At 40.7% G+C, this 16,491-nt stretch overlaps 1 protein-coding gene, 1 long non-coding RNA gene and 2 pseudogenes across 5 annotated transcripts; 2 read left to right on the forward strand and 2 right to left on the reverse strand.

The window, feature by feature from the left end:
- The first annotated feature begins 371 nt into the window (after window positions 1-371).
- LOC130715938 (putative disease resistance protein RGA1) lies at window positions 372-2,829 on the forward strand (annotated as a pseudogene).
- A 21-nt stretch (window positions 2,830-2,850) lies between these two features.
- LOC130733425 (uncharacterized) lies at window positions 2,851-5,614 on the forward strand. 4 transcript variants are annotated; one of them, XR_009017467.1, is made up of 5 exons: window positions 2,851-2,893; window positions 3,246-3,412; window positions 3,482-3,792; window positions 3,876-3,962; window positions 4,879-5,614. It is a non-coding gene; the product is annotated as an uncharacterized LOC130733425 (long non-coding RNA). The 4 variants fall into 4 exon arrangements; XR_009017465.1 differs by having other exon boundaries at window positions 2,861-2,893; window positions 3,568-3,792; XR_009017464.1 differs by having other exon boundaries at window positions 2,852-2,893; window positions 3,246-3,792.
- A 183-nt stretch (window positions 5,615-5,797) lies between these two features.
- Window positions 5,798-9,915, reverse strand: LOC130716023 (uncharacterized). The gene is made up of 2 exons (XM_057566227.1): window positions 9,706-9,915; window positions 5,798-9,619 (listed from the first exon to the last, which is right to left on the reverse strand). Exons 1-2 carry the CDS (start codon window positions 9,913-9,915, stop codon window positions 5,798-5,800), a joined length of 4,032 nt encoding a protein of 1,343 aa, XP_057422210.1.
- Window positions 9,916-12,730: 2,815 nt separating this feature from the next.
- On the reverse strand, window positions 12,731-15,023 carry LOC130716101 (heat shock 70 kDa protein-like; annotated as a pseudogene).
- Window positions 15,024-16,491: the final 1,468 nt, after the last annotated feature.

Consider the following 16,491-nt stretch of genomic DNA (forward strand, 5'->3'; position numbering starts at 1 on the left):
TTTGATGATTTGTGTGAGTGTGTTCTTTATTCATGCTTTATGTGTCGTGTCATGTTAATTCATGATGCTTAAAACATTTATCTGAAGAGCAAAATTACAATTTGAATTGCTTTGCTTGCTATATGGTAGTGTATGTTGTTTGTGAAGTTGGTAAGATTAGATTGAAAATTGATGATGTATATTGATCTGTCATAACTCATTGACTTGTTGATGTATATTTGAACTTTCTGAATATTCTACTGGTTCAAATTGTGGCAAATTTTCTATATGAATACATTTTTGCACAAGTTTAGGAATTTATTTGTGTATCACTTACTAAGGATGATGTTAGTGATTAACTAGCTGTGTATATTGTGACCATATCTCCTGCTTTGCTTCAGTGCTCAAAAGAACCCTTCAAATGGAGAGGCAGCCAACCCAGGAGAGAAGCTTTCGGCCATAAAAGCAAACTGTCAAGTTGAGCTTTCTCTAGATGAATGTGTGATGATTCTCAGTCATAAGAGAGAATTCCACAGGCTCCCTTGAAGACCTTATAGATATTGCGATATGGAGGTTGCAACAATTATGGGAACATGCCAAGCTCATCATTTGTGTGGTCTCTCTGAGGATGAATGTTGGATGCTATTCAAACAATATGCATTTGGAACTGTAAAAGAAGAACGTGCAGAGCTTGTAGCTATTGGCAAAGAGATAGTAAAGAAATGCGGAGGATCACCTCTTGCAGCACAAGCACTAGGAGGTCTCTTACACTCAAGGAATGAAGAAAAAGAATGGCTTGAAGTTATGAAAAGTGGGATTTGGAATTTAGCGGGTGAAAATTCTATTTTTGCTGTCTTGAGATTGAGCTACTTTCATTTAACGCCAACAATAAGACAGTGTTTTGCATTTTGTGCCATGTTTCCTAAAGATACAGAAATCATGAAGGAAGATTTAATTCATCTTTGGATGGCTAATGGGTTTATATCACCAAGGGAGAACTTGGAGGTGGAAGATGTTGGCAATATGATTTGGAATGAATTGTATCAAAAATCATTCTTTCAAGATATGAAGTTGGTTGATTATTCAGATGTTATTCATTTCAAGATGCATGATCTTGTCCATGATCTTGCTCAATCAATAATGGGGCAAGAGTGCATGGTTTTGGGCAGTGCAAACATGACAGATTTGTCAAGAAGCACCCACCATGTTGGTTTTTGGCTCTGATCGGGATGTATCCTTGCTGCACAAGCGCGCCTTGAAGAAAGTTGAATCCTTGAGAACACTTTATCAATTAAATGTGAACAGCGGAACTTTCTGGTTGCTTCCCAATACCACTGCATCACTCTACGGGTATTGCGCTCAAGTTCTTCCAACTTATCATCACTTCAAGAGTTTGATTCATTTGAGGTATTTAGAACTTTCCGAGCTTGAGATAGAACCTTGCCCGACTCAATTTATAGCTTGCGGAAATTGGAAATCTTGAAGTTGATTAATTTGAAAAAACTTGTTTGTCTACCTAAAGACTTGACTTGCTTACAAGAACTTAGACATCTTGTCATTGAAAGTTGTTGTTCATTGTCTTGTATGTTCCCTACATTGGAAAATTATCCTATCTGAGAACGTTAAGTAAGTACATTGTCTCTTCAGAGATAGGGCATAGCCTGACAGAATTACATGACTTAAAACTGAGAGGAAATTTGCGCATTGAAGGTCTAGAAAATGGTTGGCAGTTTTATCAGAAGCTCAAGATGCCAACTTGATGGGTAAAAAAGACGTCCACAAATTAGAGTTGATATGCGACAAGCTGTTTCACACAAAGCCATATGCTACTAATCCGGAGGCTAGTACTTAATGCGCTTCAACCTCACTCAAATCTCAAGAATTTGAGAATAGAATACTATGCTGGATTACAATTACCGACCTGGATGGAAATGCTCACCAATTTAGTTTCTCTAAAGCTTTTATGGATGCGAGATGTGTGTGCGGCTTCCCTCACTTGGTAAACTACATATTTAAGAAGAATTGAAATAAGTGAAATGAAAGATGTGCAGTACATGGATGATGACGAATCTTATGATGGTGGTGGAGGTGAAAGCTTTCCCGTCATTAGAAGAACTCTCCTATGGGGTGCTTAAAGTTAGAGCGGTTGTTGAAAGTGGAAAGAGGAGAGAATTTCCCTGTCTTTCTTGTTTGGAAATTCAGAAATGCCTAAACTTGAGTTACCATGCATTCCATCACTGAAATGCTCGAGTTAAGTATTATACGAATGAGTTACTGAGGTCACTCTCAGGTTTCAATGGCCTTACCTCCCTTTGGCTTTACGATGGCGATGTAGACCTGACATCCTTCCCGGTGGGAACATTGACTTGTCTTCAGACTCTGTCGATATCTGGTTTCGAGGTATTGAAGGAATTACCAAATGAAATCTTCAAAAACCTCAACAATTTGGAGCATCTGAGCATCTGGTGGAGCAGCGAGCTGGAGTCTTTACCAGAGCAAGGGTGGGAAGGTCTTCGCTCCCTTCGAACTCTGCAGATTGTGGGATGTGGTGAATTGAAATCCTTGCCGGATGGTGTTCGACACCTCACTTCACTCCAGGTTTTGAGTATTGGTAACTGCCCAGCATTTAGCCGAGAGGTGTAAAGAGGGAACAGGGGAGGATTGGGACAAGATAGCGCCCGTTCCCAAGTACAAATTGATTTCGAAGAGGACTCAGACTCAGACTGATTCTGAATTCGGTAACGTCTCTTTTCCCGAACAACTCCGCTTTTTCTGTATTACTTTTCTCGTTTGGGTAGTAATGTAATGTAAGTAATACATATATGTTTTTATGTTTTTGCAGGCTTGTAATTCTAATTCCAACACCAATTTGGTTACTCTGCTATTTCTGATTCAATTGCTTAATGCTTTTTGGGTAAGCTCTCTATTTCTGATTCAATTTTTGGTTAATACATATTATTGGTTTACAATTTTGGGCTTTGTGTGTGGGTTTGATGAATTTTGGTATGTCCTGTTGTAATCTTTGGCTGAATTATGTGAACTTCAATTATTTTGATTCATGATGTTTGTTGGAACTGCAAATTTTTTAGGTTTTGTAGAAACTTTGATGATTTGAGTGGGTGTGCTCTTTATTCATGCTTTATGTTGTTTGTGTAGAATAATTAGATTGAAATTTGATGATGTATATTGCTCTGTCACAACTCATTGATTTGTTGTATATTTGAACTTGAATTTTTATCAATAATGTAGTTTTTTCTGGTTTGGAGTTGGCTATAAATACAATGGGGGAGTTGTATGAGTTCACCAGCTTGGTTCTGCGTGCAATTCTACTGGTTCAAATGTGTACACAAGAAAGAACTTCAATGCCTAAAGAACATTGAAATATCAGCCAGAAGAAGATGTGGCTGATGTTATGCCTGCAACCCTTGCTCAGGTATGTGCCTAAAGAACATTTTAATATCAGCTAAGTATTTGTTTTAATTGAATACATAACTTCAACCAGATATAATTTTGAAGAAAGTGGTAGTGGTCAACACAAAAGCCTTTGCTTATAAAACTTGTTGAAATTCAATGTTCTTGGAAACACAGTGGAATGTGTGGCAAATTTTCTATATCATGAACTCTGCTGTTTGAGCGATGTACCGATTGAAATCCTTGCCGGATGGTGTTCAAAACCTCACTTCACTTGAGCTTTTAAGAGAGGTGTGGGGAGGGAACAGGGGAGGATTGTGAAAAGATAGCGCACATTCCCAAAGTAGAAGTTATTGTATATGAAAGATAGTGTTTATTCTTATCTTAGCTGCTCCCAATTCGGTAAGCTCTCTCTTCTACGTGTAATTTTGCCTAATTTGGTTGCTCTGTTATTTCTGATTCAATTTTTGGTTATTACTTATCAGACGTCTTTGATCTTCCCTTTGGTGACTGGATTCCCTGGCAAGCTAGCAAGAGCATCGTTGAAGATAGTTGACCAGCTCCCAATAGAGGTGTGTGATAAATATTAAAATCCTCTATTATAATTATTTGTTTTTCATTGTTTTAAATTTTGGACTTTGTGTGTGGATTTGGTGAATATGGTATAGCCTGTTACAAACTTTTTTCTGAATGGGTGTGGTCTTTATAAATGCTTTTAGTGTCATGAAATTTTAATAGATGATATGTAAGGCATTTATCTTAAGTACAAAACTACAATTTGAATTTGTTTGCTTTGCTTACTATATGATAGTGTTTGTTGATTTTGCTATATGATAGCGCACGTTCCCAAAGTTGAATTCTGCCATGCGTAATTTTGCCTAATGGGGGAGAAATTGAACACCAATTTGGGTACTCTGCTATTTTTTATTCTATTTTTGGTTAATACATATCAGACGTTGTTGATCTTCCTTTTGGAGACTGGATTCCCTGACCAACTCCCAGTCGAGGTGTGTGATAAATATTACAATCCTCTATTTTTAATTTTTTGTTTTTATTGTTTACAATTTTTGACTGTGTGTGGGTTTGATGAATATGGTATGGCCTGTTACAATCTTTTTTCTGTATTTATGTGAACTTGAATTATTTTGATTGATGATGTTTGTTGGACCTGCAAGTTTTTGAGGTTTTGTAGGTTAAGTAGTGTAGGAAACTTTGATGATTTGAGTGAGTGTGTTCTTTATTCATGCTTTATGTGTCGTGTAATGTATATTGATCTGTCAGAACTCATTGATTTGTTGATGTATATTTGAACTTGAATTTGAACTTTCTGAATATTCTACTGGTTCTGCATGCATTTTACTGGTTCAAATCAGTGGCAAATTTTCTATATAAATACATTTTTTGCAACAAGTTTAGGAATTTATTCCTGTATCACTTACTAAGGATGATGTTAGTGGTTAACTAGCTTGTTTATATTAATAAACACAGTGGAAGAACTATCTCCTGCATCAGTACTCAAAAGAACCCTTCATATGGGGAGGCAGCCAACCAAGGGAGAGAAGCTTTATGCATAAAAGCAAACTGTGAAATTGAGCTTGCTCTCAATGAATGTGTGACGATTCTCAATCATATGAGAAGACTAAAAAGATATAGTGAGAGAGCTGCTTCTTTCTACTTCTCATGGTTTTTCCAGTACTGTCAAATTCAGTGCTTCAAGAAGAATTCCTTCATGGAATTGCATTGTGGGAGAGAATTTCAAAGGTCAAATTCACTCTGTCTAGCATACTGGTAACTGAAGGTGATCATTTGCAGCTTGAAAGGATCCATAATGGATTGTGTATAATGTTGTTAAGAGAGAAGGCTTAAGACCTTCAAATAGGAGTCATGATTTTGAACTTACAGCAATGAAGCTGCTGAGCGTGTCCAAATTGATCTCCAAAGAAAGAGATTGATGCTGCTAGCTCAACTTCTGAATATGAAAATGATGAGTCGACACCAGCTAGGTTCCTCTGACACAGATGATAGTTAGTTCAAAAGATAAATTCTTTTTCATGCTTTTTATTTAATATTTTGGTTGTATTGCTTTCTCCATTGTAAATAGTAAGAAATCTGGTCTTGGAAGGTCTCTATTCATGATTTGACTGGCATGATTCACCATTTGGTTCCTCACTAAATGTAATTAGTGGGTGTTTGGAAATACAATATATTTTTCACATTGGAAAAAGTTGCTCTTAATAGTTTTTGTGAAGGGAGAAGTTGTCTGGAATCAGAAATGTTTGTTTTTTTGGTAAATTGAATCAGAAATGTTTGATGCTGAATGGAGATAACTTTCTTATTCCAAGGCCTTTTATTGACTGACTCTAAAATAAATCTGTCTCTTTTTTTTGAACAGAACATCATTCATAAATTAAGAAGGCACAAAGGCCAATACATCAGAGTTCAAAATAGCAGTTAAACCCGGAGGACCTTCCTCCACCCAAACCACATTCGATAGAGAGGAAGCATTCCGTGCCATAAAGTCCGCCGCAGAATTTCCTTCTCTACGAACAAAACTAAGGTCTACATAATCAAATAAATGCATTAAATTAAAACAATCTGCAATAACAGTAAATAAAATAGATGAGCCTCTTCTTTTCTTCCAAGCCTGATGAAGCAATAAACTATCAGTTTCAAATTGCACCCTCCTAAAGCCAAGTTGTGTTGCCAAAACCATTGCCCACCTTAAGCTGAGAGCTTCTCCTAGAGTAGCCGAGAGAACCACAGTAGGAAACAAAGATGCAGCAGCCAAAATATCACCATTATAGTCCCTTGCTACACACCCAAACCCTGCAATCTTGCTCTGATTTGTTGCAGCATCAATGTTCATCTTCACGCGACCCCGTGGTGGTCTTCTCCACCTGGTTGTGTGCGCTCGACGATCGCCTGCATCCCTTGTTGTACCAGCTCCTGGATCAAAAGGGCACACTAGAGATTGGAAGCGCGAGACCACGTTCCTCCACCTGAATTCATAGCCCTCGAACACCACCTTATTCCTAGCTTCCCAAATGGCACATAAAACTGTTTGAACCGCAGCCACCACCTCCTTATCACGGGTTTGCAGAACCTGCCCCATGAAAGCATGGAATGAAACTCCGTCATCAATCCTCACTCCAAGTTCCGTCCCAAACCACGTCGCACGCACCACCTCACAACGCAGGAACAAGTGGTCCAGCGTCTCTTCCTCGACCCCACAAATGGCGCAACACGGGTCGATATCTAGTCCCCGCCTGCGAAGAGAGTGTCTAACTGGTACAGCTCCAACCCAGACTCTCCAAGCTAGTTGTTTACAGCGAGGAAGCGCTGGAGATTTCCAAAACAAACACCACTGGGCTTCCGACAAAGTAGGTGCACTAGAAGATGAAGGAGAGCTCCTTGACACCTTTTCCTGTAAAAATTGATAACCTGATTTTGCGCAGTAAATTCCATCTTGTGCAGCAGCCCAAAACAAAGCATCTTCCATTTGATGAAGAGGAAGAGGGACGGAAATAATCCTTTCCGCTGTTGCTGGGCAAAAAGTCCATTCAATAAGAGCCTTATTCCAACCTCTACCAGACGGCAGTAAGAGATCCGCAACAAGCCGGAGATTATGTTCAGCAGCCACATCCTGACGGTAGCTAAGTGGGGGCCCAGTTGGGAGCCAATTATCCTCCCAAATTCTCACGTTCTTGCCATCACCTACCCTCCAACAACACCCCTCGTCAAACATCCAAGACGTTTTTTGAATACTTGACCAAGCATAGCTTGGGCGGTATCCTTTCCTCGCCTGCATCAAGGACGTCGCCGGATAATACACAGCCTTGTAAGTTCGGGCTAGAATTGATTCCGGATTACTGTAAATCCGCCACCAATTTTTTGCCACCAAAGCTAAATTAAAGGATTTAAATCCTCTAAAGCCGAGACCCCCTTCTAATTTGGGCCGGCAAAGTTTTCCCCAGTTCAACCAATGAAGCCCCTTTTTGGAGGCATCCCCTCCCCAAAAGAAGCGAGCAATCATCCCCTCAATCTCCTGACACAAACTATCAGGTAATATAAAGCATGACATTACATATGATGGGATGGCCTGAGCCACCGCCTTGATAAGCACCTCTCTCCCTGCGCGCGACAGTGTTTTTTCTTTCCAACCTTTGAGCTTTTTCCACACTCTATCTTTAATAAACCTGAAAACTTGGGTTTTAGACCTTCCAATAATGGTTGGTAAACCCAAGTACCTGTCATAGCTTTCCACTGCCTTTACTCCCAACATCTGTTGTAAATCTTGAAAACAATTCTCCAGCACATTGCGGCTAACTGAAAGCATCGACTTGTCGAAGTTTATCATCTGCCCAGAGGCTCTTTCGTAGGTTGCAAGAATGTTTTGTACACATTCTGCCTCCTCCAAAGAAGCCCGAGCAAATAGAATGCTGTCATCTGCAAATAAAAGATGGGAAATTATTGGTGCACCTCTCGCAATTTTAATCCCATGCAAGGTTGAGGCTGCTATGGATCTTTGAATCAAAGCAGAGAAAGCCTCACCACAAAGAATAAATAAATAAGGGGACAAAGGGTCACCTTGTCGCAAACCCCTCTTGGGTGCGAAATACGGTTGTGGATTACCATTAAGCATAATCGAGAACCTAACAGTCATGATACAATTCATAATAAGAGTTACCCAACTTGCTGGGAACCCCATATGAGCAAGCACCGCCCTTAAAAACGGCCACTCGACTCTGTCATAAGCCTTGGACATGTCAAGCTTCAGAGCCATCATACCTCTTTTACCTGTAACCCTCTTCTTCATGTAGTGAAAGCACTCATAGGCAATAAGAGCATTGTCCGTGATCAAGCGACCCGGGACAAACGCACTTTGTGCTTCACTAATGAGATCAGGCAGAATCAATTTCATCCTATTGGCCAGCACCTTAGTAATTAATTTAAACAACACGTTGCAAAGGCTAATAGGCCTAAATTGGTTTGCATGCACAGACTTCTTAACCTTAGGGATAAGCACCAAAAGTGTTTGATTAATCATAGCTGGTGAAAGCGTTCCATTGAGCACCTGAAGGCAAAAGGCAGCAACCTCATCCCCCACTATGTGCCAAAACTTTTGATAGAACAGTGCCGGAAAGCCATCTATCCCCGACGCTTTTATCGGATGCATCTGAAACAATGCTTCCTCAATGTCCTCCTTTGTGAACGGGTCCAACAGCACGGACCTGTGAGCATCAGTCACCCTGTTACCAACCAAAGAAGCCACCTCCTCTATTCCTGTAGGATTAGAGGACGTGAACAAGTCCTCAAAGTAATCCGTCAGAACTCTAGCAATATCAACCTCCCTCGCGTACTTCGTGCCTCTATCGTCCACAATTTCTTCAATACAATTTCTCTTCTTCCACTGGGAGGCTTTTTTATGGAAGAAACTAGTATTTCTGTCACCATGCTTGAGCCAGTTCGCCCTTGACCGTTGTCCCCAACGGATCTCTTCTTGCTTTAGAAGCTCATCCAACTCCTTTTCCGCATCTCCGATTGCCAAATGGATCTGATCTGTATGAGGGCTCCGTTGTAGGCGTTGCAACAAGGCCCTTGTCTCAGCAATCCGTTTAGGGAGATCGCCATACTTAGCCTTCCCCCAAGTATCAAGAGCTTGACCTAGACCTGCAATTCTGTCAGTAAGCGTTAATTCTGTATCGCCCCATGCCTCCGTGACAATCTCCGCACAATCATCACCACTCTGCAACCATACCTCTTCAAAACGAAAGAGATTAACCCTTTGCCTTCTGAAATCTTGTCTGCGTCTTCCACACTGGAGAACAATCGGACTATGATCCGATTGGTGTCGGATTAAATGGAAAACCGATGACACCTGCCATAACTCTTGCCACGCCTCATTCACCAGGGCATAATCTAATCGTTCCTCAATCGTTGCCGGTTGGGTTCGATTATTAGTCCAAGTGAAAGAGTTCCCTCTACCATCCACCCTAGAAAGCCCACAATCTGTACAAGCTTGGGTTGCCACCTGCAACTGGTCAAAGTTGGGAGGATCACCTCCAAGCTTGTCAGCCGGGGAAAGTATGTCATTAAAATCGCCAATGCATAGCCACGGAGTGTTAGAATCCGGCTTGTAGCGACGGATTAAAGCCCAGGTTCTGACTTTATCTTGAGTCTCCGGGAAGCCATACACAGCTAAAACCTGCATAACAGCAGACGGATAGTCCTGGTGGACCACCGTAAAAAGAATATGATGCAACGAGGCATTCACAATAGTTACATCAACCTCATTCTTCCAGAGTAGACAAAGACCCCCCGCTCGGATCTCCCCCTACCCGCACACTGAACTGGAAAAATGTTACCAAGCCCACTCATCCCTCTGTGGGTCAACATCTCTGAATTGTACAATTTTGTCTCCATCAAGAACACCAGATCGGGAGCTTCTGAGTGGATGAGCTTACGCAAAGCCCGTACTGCCTCTATGTTCCCAAGCCCACGACAGTTCCATGACAAGAATCTCATTGAGGTTGGCGGGGCTGTCCCGCAGCCGCCGCCGAGCCCAATCCACTATCAGTATTAAGTCTCTTCAAGGGAGGTGAGATGCTTGATTTTGTGCCGCCTTGTGTTGAAGAGGAACCACTTGGCCGCTTCCTACTGTACTGATCATTATTGTAACCATGAGAGGCACCCCCAATATGAATACCACCCATCCTTGTCTTCACGTTCTCTGTCTCATTCAAAAAGTCTTCTGCCTCCTTCATAATCTTTGTGTTGAACTCAGAATCATTTGGTGCCACCTCATGTTCAATCAGGTCATCTAGGAACTCATCCTCTAACTCCTCAATTGGTGACTTCCCTTTGTTTTTTCCTCCTTCTGCCTTGTCTTTCACGTTCTGGTTCACATTATTCCCATTCTCTCTCGGGTTCCTTGCCAGTTGGTGATGATCACGTTCCCTTCCTCCATGATTTGAATTCCCACCACCACGGTACCTATTGTCATTATTTCCGCCACCTTCGCGTTGGCCAGCCGGTGTGCGTGCCCTCATCCACGCCCCAAACCTCTGTTGCCCACCCTCACCCACGCCCGCAAGCATGCAATCGTTATCCAAGTGGTCTAGGCGACCACACCTGAAGCAGAAGTTGTGAAGCTTTTCATATTTAAAAACAGCCGTGTAAGGTGGCTTCCCCCCTGCGGCTACCAGTTTCCCTTTCCTCAGTGGTTGATCAAGGCTCACCCACACTCGGATTCTAAGACATTCTCCGCTGCGCCTCCGATCCCAATCCAGGAAGCCAGCAAAATTTCCAGCAAGAGAGCGAGCAACCTTCTCAGTCCGAAATGTGTAAGGGAGACCGTGAACTTGTACCCAGAAGGGTATCTGGGTCATCGGTATATCCACGGGATTGACATTCACGTCAAACACATTCAGCGCCAACATGTGGCGATCAAAGAACCACGGTCCAGATTTAAGGACAAGGTCCCTATCTTTAGTCTTTTTGAATCTGAATGAGAACAGGTTAGCGCCCACCTGCCGGATCTCTTCACAGTTTCGCGACTGCCACAATGGTTGCAGCGCTGCCCGGAAAGGGCCAGCGCTTACCCTTGCCTTGGTTAGAACCTTCCCGAGTAGCCACACGTCGTCCTCCAGCGCCGGCTCCACCTCCAGTGCCCCCACGTCCACACCTCTGTTTCATCCCCTTCCAGGATGATATCATGCAACCTTTCCATAATCGCACGTGGCAGAAGTAGTGATGCTTGAAATAGCAAGGACTTATGCACACCGTTTGACAGGAAACAACAAGACAGACCGCGGGATCACAATCTAATAAGAGTAGTAATCTCCCCGTACGTCGTCGCTCGCTCCACACACTCCTGGTTCGCTGACTGCCGTCGTGATTCTTGACAGCCGCCGTCAACTTTGGTGTTAAACCCTAGACGTTGACTCTTTTTCCCAAACCCTAGGAGAGTCGCACGCTGGGAACATTTTAACAATATGCTCACATCCGGTCTCTGGTTTCTCTGCTCATGTTGTTTCCAACATGAATTCTTAAGTGTTTTTCTTGGTAATAAACTGGCTATTATGGGGGTTATAATTTTAATGTAGTGTGGATAAACGTTGAATAACTAATCAATATAATTTATAACTTTGTCTCGGAACATGTTTTACAAAAATAATTGAACTATAAGTTGCAATTTGTAGGCATATCTATCTGCTAGAGTAGACATCTTTTTTATTTAGAACACGATATTCACTGCTGATAACAATGACTAAACTACCTTGTTGCGGATACTTGCACCAAATGGTAAACGGCTGACCATGAAATGTGTTTCATTCCCGGGACGAGGATCAAACTTCCAACCTCATTGTTAATGGAGGTGGTGATCAATGTCAAGTTTTTGGTATCGTCAATGTTAAGTTTAAACCTTGAGCTGAAAATTGATTTGGGTTACTCAAAAATTGATCTAACACTAGCTTTTGGTATGAAAAAATTCTTCTAGAAAAGCAAAATCCCTCTTTATCAATTAGCTTACAAATGATTGAATGCTTGTATCTAAATTTCAGCCCAATTGAGATTTCTTCATCAACAAAATAAATATATAAATATAAGGTTGTGAGCACAATCTTTGACTTCCTCCATTCCTTTTTTTCTGTCACAATTTTAAAAGATTTTTGTTCCTATTTATCAAATTTCAATAAAACATTAATTATGTTTTTACTAATTACACCTTAACTTATAATGATTATTAATAGTCATAAATAAATAAATAAAATATGGAGTCAAAATTAAAGCGTTTGGTAGATAGGTTGAAACGGAACGGAACGGGACATATGTGTTATGTTATGTGTTTGTCATGGTTTTTAGATGGAACGGAACGGAACAAAAGGCTCCTAGAACAGGACATTTTGGTTCCTTGAAAAAGGGTGGAACGGAAGAGAACGGAACAGAACACCCTCCCATTTGCATTCCTTATTGGTATATATAAGATTTCTTTGTGTTGGATCTTTCGTAGTGGATTACATAAACACCATCACAAAGGTAACAAACCCAACACTCACTTGCACTTGCATCCACAGTATCAAGTATTTCACTTGACTGATATAAGCCATTATAACTGCATCAGAGAAACCCATACTCACACTCAAGATGCTTGATGAAATCACAAAGCATTGCTTCGGTCTCACAGTCAAGATTAATTAAACTAGTTCTTCCATCTTTACCTACCATTATGTTTGAATACTTGTTGGCGCCAATGTTAACTGACATTGGTGTTCCCTTGGAAGCAAAAAGTGAACTAGACTCGTGGATTGAGATGAATATGTTTTCACATGAACTCAGTTGGTATCTAAACACAAGCGTAAGAATCATACAAAAGGCATGTCCTTTTCCAACTCCTGCTTCTTATACTCAAACTCTTCAGCTTCAGCCAATTGGTTTCTGTCAAGCCATTCAATAAGTTCCTCCACCATCTTCTCAAGCTTCTTCACTCTGTCCCTCGCCTCATAGGCATAGTTCTCAAGCGAGTTCTTTGCTTTCACCTTCTTCCTCACCTCCTCATCCTCTGCCTTGTACCTTGCCGCGTCTCTCACCATCCTCCTCATCTCTTCCTGGCTCAGTCTTCCCTGCTGGTTGGTGATCGTGATCGTCTTTTTCAACCGCATGCTCATATATCTTCAGCAGAAACCTCCACAATGCCATCAACATCCACATCAAAGCAAACATTGATCTCTGTGTCTCCTTTAGGTGCTGGAGAGAACCCTGAAAGCTCAAACTTCCCAAGAAAGAAGTTTTTATTTGTCTTCGCTCGTTCTCCTTCATACACTTTGACGCAAACACTGGTCTGATTATCAGAAGTTGTTCTGAAAGTTCTCTCTTTCTTGCAGTCTTAAACCCCAAGACTGAGTGGCATTACATCCAACAACAACAGCTCCTCCACTTTCTTGTCTCCTTCACAGCTCAAAATCACCGCGCCATATGCCACGGCTTCATCAGGATTGATGCTTTTGCAAAGCTCTTTGACTCTGCCATTGACACTGAACATCTCCTTCAACAATTGCTGAACTTTTGGAATTCTGTTGACCCACCTACAAGAACAAACTCATGGACTTCACTTTTACCAATCTTTGCCTCCACCAAACACTTCTCCACTATCTCCATGCACTTCTTAAAGTCCTTATTCAATTTCTCGAATAAAGCCCGCGAAAAGGTGACATGTAGATCAATCCCTCCACAGAGAGAATCAAGCTCAATGATGGTTTGGGAAGTGGAAGACAAAATCCTCTTAGCTTTCTCACAAGCTGGTCTTAGTCTCCTCAATGATTTGACATTCTCAGTGATATCTTTGTTGTGCTTCCTCTTAAACAAATCCACAAGAAAGTTCACCAAATTGTTATCTCCCACTGTGGCCTTAACCTTGAAAGTTCCATCATCTATGGTCGCCAATGAAACATCAAAAATACCACCACCAAGATCAAACACCAGCACATTCTGTTCATCTTTTCTCCATCCCTTCTTGTCCAATCCATAAGCAATAGCAGCTGCAGTTGGCTCATTGATGATCCTCAATAGTTCTGTCGCAAGTTTCGTCACAGATTTACAAACAGATACTGACGTTAAGGAATGGACGACGGAGTTTGCGACGGATGAAATCCCTCTCTAAATTTCCGTCGCTAAAATCATCTCACCATATTATGGCGGTTTTTTCCCGCCACAAATGTTTCGAGGCCAGTATTTAGAAGCATGTTCTGGTGGATGAAATTGTTACCAGTAAATTTTGTATGATTTAATTTGCAACAATTTGTAGCGGTTTAAGACCGCGAAAAATTGTTTTATGGATTTCAACCGCCAGTAAATTCACCCATATTTGTGGCTGTTATTTACCGCCAAATATAATGTTTCACTTAACCGCCAGTAATGGTGCAAATTTCTGGCGGCTTGAAACCCTAACAATTTAGCCGCCAAAACTACAACGGCCGGCAGCTCAAGACCACCACAATATGTATCACTGACGCCAGTATTTGTAACAAATTTCTGGCAGTTCAGAACCGCCATAAATTGTAACTACCCAACGCCAGTATTTGTAAAAGAAAAAATTATGAAAAGAAAACCAGTGAACATCTTTTGGTTGCGCCGCACGACGGCACCGTCACTCCCTCACTGTCTCTCCGTCCGTCGTTGACCGCCGCACAACAACGATGTTGTCCCAATCACTGAAGCTGGTGGTTGTTCATCGGAATAGGAATCAGCGTCGTCGTTATCGTCGAAGGAGGAAGAAGAAGAAGACCGACTTTGGTGCTTTTGTTCAGCGTTTTGAGCTTGCCTCACCCTCCGCCACTTAACCAAACCCAAATGCTCTCTACTCTAACCTTCGTTTTGTAATATAATTATGCAAATTTGGAAGGAAACTGTTTCATTAGAAATGACCAAACTTATATGTTGAATCCCTTCTGCAAGAACTTTTCCATCTTTGAGCTTATGCCTTGATGATCAAGGCGAGTGATAAAATCAATTATTGCTTTTTCTGAAAACCCAAGAGAGATCACCCCTGTTCTTGTGATTCTTGCTGAACTGAGGAACAAAAGATCATGGTCATTACTCATTGCCCCACTTGGTTCCCAATGAGGCATATACATGTTAAGCATTAAGTGCTTCTGCAATCCAGCTTTGAATTTGTTTGAGCACACAATACTGTTCTAACTGTTATACATTATGGTTCACACATGCAACTAACAAGCATAAGTAAGATGTAACATATCATAGCAAAAACATGCATTTCAAGAACTAGTGCGATACATTTCAAAATATAATTCAGTAAATATATACAGAATTATAATCCGCTTCTAGAGTAAAGGCGAAGAGTAGTTTGAAACTTTACCAGGATGACCTGAGATAAGAACTCAAGTGAAAGCAAGGGAATCATCCTTTGACCTTGCTGCTTACCCGGCTCAATTCATTTGCATTAGGATCTTGTTTATAAGCTGAAATGTTGATTAGACCCTCACAAAACATATCGGTTATTTCCAAAAATCAGTGATTTCATTTCCACTAACAAATAAAATTACCAAATCAGGTACACCTTCAAATTTCTTTCATCAATCAGCTGATTTCTCTTCTTTCCTCATTTTCTTCCTTTTATTTTAGCAACTATGGCCATAAGCACTTCATTAAGTTGTTTCCCGAACGCACCCATATATCAACTGCAAAAGAAGTGGTGATTTAGAACGAGAAGTTTAGGAGTAACTTTTGATAGTTAAAAAGAAGTGGTGGTTTGAAGCAGAAAAATACTCTCTACAAGACTCTAATTGCTTCTCTCAGCCTAGTTTGACAGAGTTACTCAATACTTTACAAGCTCAGTGGCAAAGAAGGGGAATAACTAATAAGGATTGATTAGTCATGATAAAAAGTAGGTGGAAAAGGCCTGCAGAAACAACCAAAACCAGCACTAACAGCAAGCTTAAGTTACATAATATGAAGAACATGATGAAGATAATTTTTTTGTTAATAATTATAATTCTGCAGAGTGTGACATGGATTTCTTAGGTAAAACTAATCATTGATGTTCTTTTAGTACCTGAAATTAGCCAGCACGTTGAGTGCGAGTCAAATGCTGGAAAAGAATATACTGTATGCTTGTCATGACAAATTATGCATCATCGTATCTGATCCATGTCAAAACAAAGTGATGATAGTATGACAAACAAAAACAAGTGCAGAAGCAGAAAATATATTTTTATCAATGAATCAAGATCTTTGGCTAAGAAAAATTAAGAATCCAACTAAATAGACACAAAATTGTAATGATGCTTATTTTATTTTTAGATGATGATAATAAATCAACCATGACCATCTCTGAAAATCCTATTCAGCGTATGCAAAAGTTAAGTTTCATGCAATCCAATACAGAGAATAAGCAAATGATGCAAGTATAGTTCGCTCCAAGATATATTGACCAAGGCTGTAACCACAAATGCAGTTGAATATCTGGGGACTGAACTTAGGAATTTTAAGGGTAAATCTCAACAAGTGTGATATTGTGATTTTCAGCATTCGCAGAAAACTCGTAGTTTTTTTGTCTACAACAAAAGTTCTATTCAGTTCAGT

The sequence above is a fragment of the Lotus japonicus genome, chromosome 1 (genome assembly GCF_012489685.1).
Source record: "Lotus japonicus ecotype B-129 chromosome 1, LjGifu_v1.2".
Taxonomy (NCBI): domain Eukaryota; kingdom Viridiplantae; phylum Streptophyta; class Magnoliopsida; order Fabales; family Fabaceae; genus Lotus; species Lotus japonicus.